The sequence below is a fragment of the Nymphalis io genome, chromosome 20 (genome assembly GCF_905147045.1).
Source record: "Nymphalis io chromosome 20, ilAglIoxx1.1, whole genome shotgun sequence".
In the NCBI taxonomy this organism is placed as follows: domain Eukaryota; kingdom Metazoa; phylum Arthropoda; class Insecta; order Lepidoptera; family Nymphalidae; genus Nymphalis; species Nymphalis io.
In genome coordinates this window covers 3,717,791-3,731,039 of record NC_065907.1, presented here as the reverse complement: position 1 = coordinate 3,731,039, position 13,249 = coordinate 3,717,791, and the positions used below count along the sequence as shown (strand labels likewise).

The 13,249-nt window shown below is 33.5% G+C and overlaps 2 protein-coding genes across 13 annotated transcripts in view; both read left to right on the top strand.

Moving 5' to 3' along the window:
* Positions 1-9,971, top strand: part of LOC126776572 (katanin p60 ATPase-containing subunit A-like 1) — a 34,301-nt gene extending 24,330 nt beyond the window's left edge. For both annotated transcript variants that reach the window (XM_050499198.1, XM_050499199.1), the window contains exons 5-10: positions 3,585-3,743; positions 6,385-6,506; positions 6,895-7,074; positions 7,810-7,968; positions 8,156-8,379; positions 8,767-9,971. In XM_050499198.1, coding sequence (XP_050355155.1) covers positions 3,585-3,743; positions 6,385-6,506; positions 6,895-7,074; positions 7,810-7,968; positions 8,156-8,379; positions 8,767-8,965 — 1,043 coding nt within the window. In that variant the 3' untranslated portion in view covers positions 8,966-9,971. The remainder of the gene's footprint in view (positions 1-3,584; positions 3,744-6,384; positions 6,507-6,894; positions 7,075-7,809; positions 7,969-8,155; positions 8,380-8,766) is intronic.
* A 1,797-nt stretch (positions 9,972-11,768) lies between these two features.
* LOC126776558 (trithorax group protein osa) overlaps positions 11,769-13,249 on the top strand; it is a 94,096-nt gene continuing 92,615 nt past the window's right edge. For all 11 annotated transcript variants that reach the window (XM_050499168.1, XM_050499167.1, XM_050499163.1 and 8 more), the window contains exon 1: positions 11,769-12,950. In XM_050499168.1, the coding sequence (XP_050355125.1) occupies positions 12,408-12,950 (543 nt within the window). In that variant the 5' untranslated portion in view covers positions 11,769-12,407. The remainder of the gene's footprint in view (positions 12,951-13,249) is intronic.

Below are 13,249 nucleotides of genomic sequence, written 5' to 3'. Positions count from 1 at the left end.
AATTAAAACATTGCGTAGATAAACATTAGGCTTCGCATTATAACCTGCGTATCTTTAAGTTAATAGTCTTGAAGTTCGTCTGCTAATACTGTAATGGTGACAATGTTTTCCTCGTTATTTTTATTTATATATAACTATTTTTTGGTAAGTGGTGACCACTGCCCATAGACCCTGGCGCTATAATAATTACCATTCCTTAAATCGTCAAAGCGCCCCCAATATTAGGAACTAAGATGTAACATCTCGGGTTTACAATTACACTGGCTCAGGCACCGTTTAAACATGAACACAACAGTACTAGGTAATGGCTGTTTAGAGGAGGACCTTGCACAAATCCCGACCACCACGATATATTAAATAAGAATTGGGGGTTAACTGTGTTATTGCTCTTATACTCCTATAACTCTATTGCCTTGGAGAGATTGTAAATTGAAATTACGGCTTGATAGTACGGTTTCAAAGACATTGTTTTTTTTATTCATGATAATAATAAAATGGTAATAAGTAGAAAAAAATTAGGCTTTTAAACAGTTATCAGCGATAAAAATACTACATATTTTTTAAATCACGTGATGTTAACGACATTATAAAACACGAAAGCAAAAATAGGGCAAGGTATACTCGATAAAAGTACTCTAGAGCTATTCTGTAAGAACAAACTCGAAACTCACCACAGAATAAAATCGTGATATGTCATTAATTGGTATGCGATTTTGACTAAGAATTATAAACATTTAAAGGACACACGTATGAAAATAGCGTATCAGCGTAAGTCGGTTTTCAACATTGATCAGACACGAAGTGGATTCTTACGGAATAGCACTGCCGATACACTTTATTATTCTTTTTATGAAACAACGCACTTAAACCTGTTTGTAAGGCTTTAACGGTGTATTCTTGAGCTTATAAAAATGTACTTTAAATATGCAGGAAGTCATTATTTATTTATTTTGAAAATACTAGTGTTCGCCCGCGGTTTGACCCACATTTTAGGTGGGGAGAAGTTGTTGGCAGGAGGGGTATTTTTAAAAAATAGCTTATGTTTTATATATGCTTATGAAATTAGGTATAAAGCTGGCTTGAACCCCGAGGAAGCGGGTTCGAGCCAGCTTTATACCTAACTTCATCAAAATCGGTTTAGTGTTATAGCCGTGAATTATATTGCCGTATCCTTACTAATATTATAAATGTGAAAGTGAGTTTATTTGTTTGTTACGCCTTCACGTGTTAACTACTCGACCGTTCATCATGAAATTTTGCATACACGTTGTTAGGGGTACAGAAAAGGACATAAGGTACCTAACGCCTACCCTCACTCACACGCAGGCGATGCTGCGGGCAGAAATAGTTGTTACAAGATAAATTGTGTTAAACAGGAGCTTTGTGAATACGAACTTTAAAAAAGATTAAGATTAAAGAGAAAATGATGTACAAAACATAATAAAAAAGAAAATCCATATTATGATTTGTATAAAATTCGTCATACATCAATAAATTCGTAGATAGTATGTTAGGAAGTCATTACTAGATAATTCGGTTGGGTGTGACCGTATGAATGACAATTTGAAATGAAATCATAACTCTAGAACCGATGACGATTTATTTTATTTATAATTACAAAAATATTACGCGCTACTGTTGTCAAGATAAGTTTAAGGATTATATACGACGTGATTATAAAGCTAACTAAATTTGTTTACAATTAAAATTTCGTCTCATCCATAGATAATATATATTCATAAATATATTATTTGTATTTTGTTTTATGGCTATATAGGCCAGGTTTCACCCGTGTCAAACGTTTGTGCTCCACCCGTAGCGTTATGTTGCCAGTAGGGCTATTCTCTAAGAACAAACTCGAAACTCGCAGCAGAAGACGGTCGTGCGATATTAAACATAATAATTATAATATTTCAAGAATAAACGCATCAAAATAGTATATCACGACTTGTAGGTTGTCAAAATTTCACAAGTGAGTAATGACGCGAGTTCTTACAGATTAGCGCTGCTGTAACCTTCCTCAAATGTAATAAAAATTCTTCAAATCCGAATGATAGTTGCGGAAATTGGCGCGTCCAAACAAAAAATTAAACAAACACTTATGTTATGATTGATTTGAAAGATCGACTTCGAATTATATAGTTAATATAACTACGTTATAACAAGAACCAATATTTTATAATTCTTAGATTAGGAACCATATACCGGTGGTAGGACTTTATGCAGGCCCGTCTGAACAGCTGGGTACCGTAACTAAGGTACGGTTAGAAGTTATACTATCGTCAGAAATAAGTACTTTGTATTGCTTTGTTTCGGTTTGAAAAGCGAGTGAGTCAGAGTCCACAAAAGACACGTCTTAAATCCCACGGTTAATACGTCTCTACATCGTCATGTTACAGGCTTAAATTGAGTATAAAGATACTACCTTTTGGTATATTCTACGAGAAGAACCTGCTAGAAAATCAGTAGTTACTGCTTATCTCGCATTGAAGAAGTGTATATGGGTGGGATAAGTTACGAAACTTCTCCTCAAAAGGGAGGAGACTAGCCCAGCGGTGGGACTTTTTTTATAGTATAGGTAGGCGGACGAGCATATACGCAACCAACCTTAGGAACTAAGATGTTATGTCCCTTGTGCCTGTAATTACAATAGCTCACTCGTCCTTCTAAGCGGAACAACAATATCAAGTACTGCTGTTTTGCGGTAAAATCTGTAATCGTTTAGAAACTATTGAGACGAAAATTTGTATTATTGAGGCAACATTTTTTTGTGTAATCGATACAATCATTAATACATTGATTATCTAATTAAAAGGGGGATTTAGATATTGATATATTTTTCGACCTTGACTTATCATTACACGTCTGCCCGTATCCGATATACTTACATAGCTATTTATATAATCGAAAGATAAAGCTAATTAATTTATCATCGTGTTCGGAAAATTGCTAAAATATTTGACATTTTTTTTTATCTTACTTTATCAAATTAATGAAACTTTTATCTCTCTCATTGAATAATTAATAATTTGGTATGTGTAGATAGATATATATTTACTTTACATACATCGGAAATTAAGAAGTTATGTACGTTATTGCTTACAGATGAATAATAATTTATTTTAGTAGAATTTTACATGATTTACTCGAAAAATTATTCTATAATTTTGAACTCCATTATTATCGATAAAAAAAATATTAAACTACATATATATATATACAACGCGCTACCAACCTTGGGAACCAAGATCTTATGTCTATTATGCCTGTAGTTACACTGGCGCACTCACCCTTAAACCGAAACACAACAATACTAAGTATAACCGTTTTGCGATAGAATATCTGACGAGAGGGTGGAACCCAGACGAGCTCGCACAAAGCCTTACCTCCAAGTAAAGTACCGAACGGTAATTAGTGAAATAAATTTTTAATTGACATAGTTAGTTTAATTTCATAAAAACGCACAGCAGCATTATATTTTTGTTTATCAAATGTTTCCACCGGGATCGAATGCTACTTAATAAGAAACACTCTTCTCATAATAGGCTTAGATGTTTTTTTTTTAAATAAATTTCTCTCTTCAGCTAAAGCCAAGGACACGAGTAACAAAGAGAATAGCAACGCAAAGGATAAGCAAGACAGAGACAACAATAACGGCGACACGGACGACGAGAAACACAAGGAGGAGGAACGGAGGTTCGAACCACCTTCAGCTGTTGATGGCGACCTGGTGGATATGTTAGGTGAGTGTTCGATTTTTGAAATGAGAACTTTGCAGCTCAGCAGTGCTAGCCCAACATTTCACGAGTATATATATATATATATATATATATATATATATATATATATATATAAACAGTAACAGCCTGTTAATGTCCCACTGTTGGGCTAAGGCCTCCTCTCCCTTTTTGATGAGAAGGTTTGGAGCTTATTCCATCACGCTGCTCCAATGCGGGTTGGTAGAATACACATGTGGCAGAATTTCAATGAAATTAGACACATGCAGGTTTCCTCAAAATGTTTTCCTTCACCGTCAAGCACGAGATGAATTATAAACACAAATTAAGCACATGAATATCCAGTGGTGCTTGCCCGGGTTTGAACCCACGATCATCGGTTAAGATTCACGCGTTCTAACCACTAGGCCATCTCGACTATACATAAAATCTTATTAAAATATTCAAAGAGTATATCTTTGAATATTTTAATTAACTAATTATTATAATCAATGTCGCATATCACTTTCTGACATTTCGTGATCCTGTTCTGTTTCGAGTTTTATTTTAAAGTTCCCATGAGTACAGTCGCGTAAAAACTGTTGTAAAAAAGCCTAGTAATAATATGTGGCAACTTAACGTATAGCCTGTTTTCTATTCAAAGAAAGAGAAAAGATAAACAAACCTTAGTTTAACGTTTTTCATTTTCTTATAGCTCTGCTAAATTATGACCGACAATTACTTCTTGATTTAATGTATCATTATTTATAAAACAACACTATTCCGCTTTACTACTTATATCCACTGTAATTTTACTTCCAAAGTTCCGATAATAACACCGTCGGCGTTCAAGAATCGTTTTTTCGCGAAACAATAATTAAAATCACAGAGTATTCAAGATCTCGACCAATGATATTACTAACAGCCTGTTAATGTCCCACTGCTGGGCTAAGGCCTCCTCACCCTTTTGAGGAGAAGGTTTGGAGCTTATTCCAACACGCTGCTCCACAATGCGGGTTGGCAGAATACATATGTAGCATACTTTCAATGAAATGTTTGTCTCACGATGTTTTCCTTCACCGTCAAGCACGAGATGAATTATAAACACAAATAAAGCACATGAAAATTTAATGTTACTTTCCCAGGTTTGAACCCACGATCATCGGTTAAGATTCACGCGTTCTAACCACTAGGCCATCTCGGCTATATAACCAATGATATCGCGTCAATTCAATGCCAAAATTGTTTATTTGTCTTTACTCCGACCGTGGTTGGATTAGTACCGTCTTGAAAATAATTGTCAATTTTAATTAAATTATTAAATGTTTCAATTATAACTTTCGATTAATATTCGTCGTGTCATCTTAGATAACTAAGGTGACATTACATAACTAGTAGTCAAAAAAAAAACATTGTAACTGATTGGTTAATTCTTAAACAAATGGTTTAAGGTCGATATTTGTCGCAAGTTATTTGATTATTAATGCATTTCTCTTTTAATATTTACTGTATCTTTTACCTTGTTTAGTGTGTTTGTGTAGTATTTGACGAAAATGTATTCTAAAATGGTTTATTCAAATCAACCAACGAATTTCACAACACAGTTTAACGAAACGCCCACATTGTTTACATTGCAGTGGGCGCGACATGTCAAGAGATGATACAAATATTGTAAAAAGTATTTTTCTATTTTCTCTTCCATAGTGCTTAAATAGAAATGTTTTATATATTTACTAACTATTATACTTTTTATTTTGATTTCTCGGACAGCGTATTTATTTTAGTTTTCATACTCTGTAACACTATCAAGATTTTTTTTTTTTTTAACGGTTACATTCAAGTGTTGCCAGATTATCGTATAAGATTGATTTTTAATTTGAAAAGTATACGATAATTTTATAATTATAATATATATAAAAATAATTATACAATATTGAAAACGTTGAAAAAAGTGTAATACAAGTAATTTTTTTACTAAAAATATAAGGAATTTTTAATCTACGTCTACTACTTAATACACATCGCTCATCTTTGCATCAAAACAGTTTCATTCTGATAATTTATTTATAAAAAACGTCTTTTATAATTCGACTTCAAAATATTACCCTTGTATATTAGGTATATATATATCCTCATCCTAAGATTTCGCACTTTCATTTAAAAAATATAATTATTAAAACTGTAATATCTTTAATGATAAGTTTATACAAACAACTAACTCAATATCGAGGTTTATAAATAGAAATTTAGTTTTACTAAGAGAGAACTAGAGCTTATACTGAGCGTACAAGACTTCGGAACGGCTAAGTTTAAAACACACAAACCGACGACGCGACTGTTTGTCTTCTTTCTTACTTTCGAAAGTAACGCTGTGTAGTTTGTTAGAACTTGTTTTTAAAGTTTATTACGAGAAACGATATTAAAAATTAGTTATACTCTAACAAGCATTTTTAAATTGTTATTCTATGAGTTGTTTACAAGTGAAGCTACTAACGGTACGGGATGTAGATTCTAGAAGAACCGGCTGGAATCTCAGTTTTTACTATTTTATACCATTTATAAATTACAAAGTTATACCAATCATCAATAAAATTTTGCATACAAAAATGCTTCATATATTGAGTTTTTTTTTAAATATTAATTGATGATATTTTTTTGTTAATTCCAGAACGAGACATAGTCCAGAAGAATCCGAATATACGATGGGACGATATCGCCGACCTCACGGAAGCGAAGAGGTTGTTAGAGGAAGCTGTAGTCTTGCCTATGTGGATGCCGGACTTTTTTAAGGTTATATCTATGAAAAAAAAAAATCGCTTATATTATGTATTGATATGAGAAACGCTATCGGCATATTCACAAAATTAACAATAAAGAGGCTAGTACAGTATGACACACCATTATAGTAATTCTACAACAATTACACCCAACATTCTTAAGCGTCAAATTTTAAAGTACTTGAATAAAGTACATTTAAATTAATTTATTTAAATGACTTAACTCACTTGTATCGGTTTTAAGTAAAAAGCTTAAGTAATTTTAATAAATTATACGAACAGGAATGTTTCTTTTGTAATGTTTTTTTATCGTAATTACAATATATTGCGATAAAAAATTTCCTTTAATTTATTACTACAATCGGAGTTGCAGTTTTTAATAAATCATGTTCATCGTTCAGGGTATTCGTCGACCGTGGAAAGGAGTGCTCATGGTGGGTCCACCGGGCACGGGGAAGACCATGCTGGCCAAGGCCGTCGCCACGGAGTGCGGGACCACCTTCTTCAACGTGTCCTCGTCCACGCTCACGTCCAAGTACCGTGGCGAGTCGGAGAAGCTGGTCAGGTTGCTGTTCGAAATGGTAACTCCATTTCTGTGTTATATCATTTTAATTTAATCAAAGACATATAACTAATAAATTACTTGATACCATCAAGTTTTGTAACAGCCCTGGTTAAATACCACCCACTCAGTCATTAGATATACATAACAACTTAGTTCCCAATGTTGGTGATGCATTGACATTGTAAGTTATAATTAATATTTCTTACAGCGCCAATGTCAATGGGATAAATTATAAGTAGAGCCAAGTTACCTATTATATACCAAGTATATATATTATATTTAAATTTTGAATTAAAAATAAATACAAAAATAATTAAATCATTTATTTTACTTTTCATTTGATTTTATTTATTTATTTTATTTTATTTAATATAATTCAATGTGATTGATTTGTTTGAAATTGAATTAATTTGATTTAAATCAGATTTTATTATGATTTCATTCATTTTAATTTAATTTGGTATTATAATTTAATTCGAATTAATTTAATCTAATTTATAATATATAAAATCTGTAAAATATTATTATTGTAATTTTTTACATTTTACTATACATTGTCTTGTATTTATGATCCCTTTTTGGTCGAAATAAATGATTTTATTTATGTAGAACATTCCATCGACTACAGAACTATGAGTTTTTGTTTTTAATTATAAGTATAAACAGTATTATTCTTCTTAACTGATGTTAAATGATCAGTAAAATAAGAGAATGAGTCACAAGGACACGGTAACGAGTGAGGTGTGCGCAGGCGCGGTTCTACGCGCCGAGCACGATCTTCATCGACGAGATCGACTCGCTGTGCTCGCGGCGCGGCTCCGACAGCGAGCACGAGGCCTCGCGACGCGTCAAGTCCGAGCTGCTCGTGCAGATGGACGGGCTGGGCTCCGCCTCCGACGAGCCCGCCAAGGTAACGGCACTTCGAACATACAGACAGACGCCGACTGTAACTCATTGCTGTCTATCTGTCACTTGTAAGCTTCAAGCGATATCATGATCACCTACCTTCACAAAAATTCAGAAGACTTTAGAAAATGTTGATTCTCGTCCAATGTTGCAAACTTATTGACACTAAAAATATATTTTCATAATACCAGGTGGTAATGGTGTTAGCCGCAACTAACTTTCCATGGGACATCGATGAGGCGCTGAGACGGCGGCTCGAGAAAAGAATTTACATACCGCTCCCCACGCAAGAGGGGCGGGAGGCGTTACTCCACATAAACCTCCGCGAGGTCAAGGTAGACCCAGAAGTAGATCTGCGAACTATCGCCAAGAAACTCGACGGGTATTCTGGAGCAGACATCACTAATGTTTGCAGGTTAGCTTATTGGTTTTTATTTTATTTCATATTTGTAAAATATCTTAGCCATTGATAGAAAGCTATTGCAATCATGATGCAATGAATTGCAATTTGTTATAGCCTTATGAAGGGCCTAAATAAAAAGTGTACATGTGTATATATTTTATTTATTTGGTCAGCATCGCAGAATACATGAAACAAAGACATTACTTTGTTTATTTTGCATATAACATAAATATACATATATCGATATAATATTATAATTTTAGAGATGAGTACATTGATGCCTTGCATCTTGGTCACGAGCTGATGAACAGTCTATGATCGCATGAAAAGGATAAGAGTATACCAATATAACCATAAAAGAGATATATAACACATTTCATTAATTCTTGTCTGTTTCAGAGATGCATCAATGATGTCTATGCGACGAAAAATTGCGGGTCTCAAGCCCGAACAAATAAAACAACTTGCCAAGGAAGAGCTAGACTTGCCCGTTACTCATCAGGACTTCATGGAGGCGCTCGCTAAGTGCAATAAATCCGTCTCCAAAGGGGACATACAGAAATATCTGACGTGGATGGATGAATTCGGTTCCTCTTGATTCACGTAGAACATTCGAAAGACAATAAGTGACTATCAAAACATAACAATAACTCAAGTGTCTGAAAGAAATAGTTGCAGAATAAATAGAAAATTTTTGGATAAACAAAGATATTCCAGCATCGAACTATTGAAACTATAATAACTTTTCAGTATTAGAAGCGTTTAAATTACGCATACTTATTTGTAAACTTTGAAAAACATCCTATAATTACATTCCCATTCAATAAAATGATGTAAATAAATTCTCAGCTTTGCTTTTTGAATAAACTAAAATGTATTAAAATGTATTTTGTGTGATGTATAAATGTGTATAGATTGAGCACAAAATTGTAAAATACGCGGTAGAAATATGCAGCTTATGCATGTTTAACAAGGCGAGCTACATTCAAAAGATCTGTCATCACATTCTGTCAGTATAATTATGTGAATATACCGTGATCTTTGTACTTAAATTAGGATATTACGAGATTTATAGTTGTTTAGAATAATTTTATGCCATAACTAATTTATACCTACTTTTATAGATTTTTATAATTATCCAATTATTATTGTTAATTAAAAATACATATTATATATTTGGCATATAAAATCATTCGCTCAATTTGAAATTAACGATTTTTGTAGTTGGTTATAATTTCGAATAAGTTTTCTTCAATAGAATATCATTTGAAACCATTAATTTCTGTTGCGATAAATATTCGAAAATAATTTAACTGTCAGTATTGAACAGAGTTATTAAAAAACCTAAAAGTAGACAAATAATAAGTGTTTTTAGAAAATAACACAATCATGCATTAACTTAATAAATGTTAACACAATATAAAAATCTTAATGCATAACTTGTTAATGTTAATCCTAATGCTAAATTCGTGATAATAAATAAAATTAACGCCTTAAATTAAAAAAAAAGTCTACACGGCATATTATTGAAATTCGAAAGAAAATATTTTTGCATCAGTGTTAACGGTCATTTCTTTGTACAACAAAATAAAAACAATTTTAAATAACCTCTACTTTGTTTCATTTATTATAAACAATTTGTAGAATCTGTATTGCTCATTGACAGTTGGATGCTAAATAATACAAGTAAATTAGTTTTTTTTTTTGTGTTCCATAACAAAGTTGTATTTCTCATCAGATGTACCGGAATGAGGCACAATTAGATTTATACATCAATCCCATCCAAATGTTGGCTAGTAGCAATTGCGCTATGATAGTCATATAATTATTTAACCTTTCATTAGATCAATTTTTTTTGTCAATATCTTACATGTACCGAAAATTAAATGTTTCTATTTGCTAGTAACCCTAATCAAATAACTGCCTCGTTGGTCTAGTAGCTTGATGTAAGGCCGCAGACCCGGAGGTCCTGGGTTCAATTCCCAGGTCGGGCCAATAAAAAGTTATTGGGTTTTTTCTGTCAGAAATTTCTCAGTAACAGCCCGGAGTCTGGAAGTTGAGTGCTTACTCCCGTGCTTCGGAAAGCACGTTAAGCCGTTGGTCCTGCGCCTGAACTCTTTCCGGTCGTGTCGGATTGCCGTCCCATCGGATTATGAGAGTTAGGGAATAGAGAGTGCACTTGTGTTTGCGCACATACTTGTGCACTTTATTATCTCCTGCGTAGTTGGCTAATCTCTCTTGAGATTGGCCGCCGTGGCCAAAATCGTTCTGGAGGACATTATTATTATTAAACAAACAACCTTCTAAATCTTTCTCACATTACTGATGATGCATGAATTTAATATATGGGTATTATTCATAATATACAGAGCTGAAAAAAACTTCAAATCTAGAATCCTAAAATATTTTAGCGTTTTAGATGTAAATTACAAATTGGACAAAACAAAATTGTTAAATATGGCAACCCCTTTTGTGACTACTTGTAAAATTGTATTTTAATTTGTATCATTAATTTATTATTGTTTAAATTTAAGTAAAATATAAAATAAAAAGACCATATTATTTATATTTCTGCCAAAGATATTTTAAAAAGTAAAAAACAAAAACAAAGCTAAAATAACAAAAACTTCAAAACTGAAATATAAATTTTCGAATGTACTAATGCCTTCATAATTGACTGTATATAATACTACTTAGTGAAACTAACATTTATCATGGCACTATTATTATTTACAGAAATTAATGATAATAACTTAATCATCAGACATTAAGTCACTTCACTATTGGTTTGGTAATTTACCATATTAAAATAAATACAACATTATTGACGACAAAACTTTTTAACAGGAATAGGTAAAAAGTTAACATACTTATATAATAGGAAAAATAATTTAATTTACTTTTGAATTTTTATATAGGTCAATGAATTCAGTATAAAGCGTAGGCAGGCAATCCTATCCTTTGATCGGAATAAAAAGTATATACATATATACATTAAATATATTTACTTATAGCACTTAAAAACTTTTATTTGTTAAGCTTTTTTATAAAAGATTACTCACTTACTGTTTTTAAGTATAATACTTCATTGTCTTTGGAGTTGTAAGAAACTTCAAGAAAGTAAACTTTAATGTCGTTAAGTTGGTATTTGAAGTCATAAGCGAACTTTCTTTTCTAAATAATAAAATTAGAGTGGACAAAATTAAGATTTTAAATATATAATTATTTTATTAGTCATATAATGAATTCGAGGATGTATTTTTTAATAATTTAATCTTTTGAAATTAACTTACAAATAGTTATAGAGAGTGAATATAGGTACAGATGTTCTTGGCGCCAGCGGAACTGGTCATAGACTATTTTAAATGTTGGTATTATTGTAGTTACTACGTGGTCCCAGTATTACGGAAATGTAAACATGCACAGATAATTTTTGCCTTATTTTCTGTATTTGGTGCTTTTAGTCCAAAAATATCTTATAGAAAAATAAAAAATATATTAAATAACTTCTTAAAATTAATAACGTGCCTTTAAATGCTATAATTTCTGTATTTTTATTTTCTGTCACCGAAGTGAAGATAGGCAAAAGCGTCGTCAAGCGCTGTAGAATTTCAAGTCCGCTAATGGCGGACGCCAATAATTTTGGAAGTTTCGTGATTCTATTGTTCTGTTTTTGAGGATTTCATTCATTTTTAAAAGCTGGAATGAGTTTAGTTTCAAGTGTTTACGTCCGTAGTGCTATAAATGTGCAAGTGATATGAAATGTTCAGTTTGAATATGACAAAAGCGCCCGCTAGATATGTAACCTTTTCCATAACCTCGTTTACGCGAATGGAGTAGATATGTGATCGATGTGTGTGCAACGGTGAACGATTTTTCGTCATATTCGCGTTACTATTAGTGCGAAGTTATTTGGCATATTAGTGATGGAAGTGTCCGCGTCGCGGTTTTGCAATCCGACGCCCGTTTTCGATGTAACGTAAGTGAGCCGGTCGATCGCCAAAGCTAGTGTAAGCAGGGACGGCCGCTACCAGCCGAACATGGCTGCGACGCAGGCTGAGTCTCAGCGAAGCGAAGCGAACGTAGATCAGAGTCCATCGGAACAGCTCAGTGAATCTCGGAACGTTCTATTACAAAACGGCACCGACAAGTCCGTCGGGCGCGTTCCGCCCGATGGCGTTGTGAACACAAAGAGTAAATCGCCGATGTCGGCCGATCCGGGCCTGCCACGCGACGGTGGTGAAGCTCCGGGCCACGATCGGAGCGGTGAACGGCCATTGCCGGACCAGTATGGATCGTATCGTTACCCGGAGGGCGCGGATCCTTATTATGCTCAACGGCCCGGTTTTCCCGGCAAACCGCGTCCGCCGCCGCAGCAAAGATATTTTCCGGGGCAGGCGGTGTCACAAGCTCCCGGGCCCACGCCGACACTTAATTCGTTACTCCAGTCGAGCGGGGCGCCACCGCATCGCTACCCCAACAGCTATGACCAACCTGGAGGTTACGGGCCCGCGCCCGGGTGGCCACAGCCAAGGCCAATGCCACCATATAATCCTCAATCAAGTCCATATAGAAATTCGACGGTAAGTTATTCATTTTTAATATTAATTTAGGATAATAATATTAGAATTGTATTTAGTGAAAACATGACCTGTAATGAATTATAAGTTATCAAGTTTTTTAAATTTATTATATACATAAAATATTTAGAGTACAAAAAGATAATGACTAAACACCTATCAAATTCATCTAAATATTTACTGAATGATTTTAGTTATGTAAAAATGGAAACTATGATTGTGGTTGTCATTATTCATCTAATTAAGATTGTTCAGGACTGCATATTAACTAATTATTTTTAAAGGCAGACACATGTAAAGTA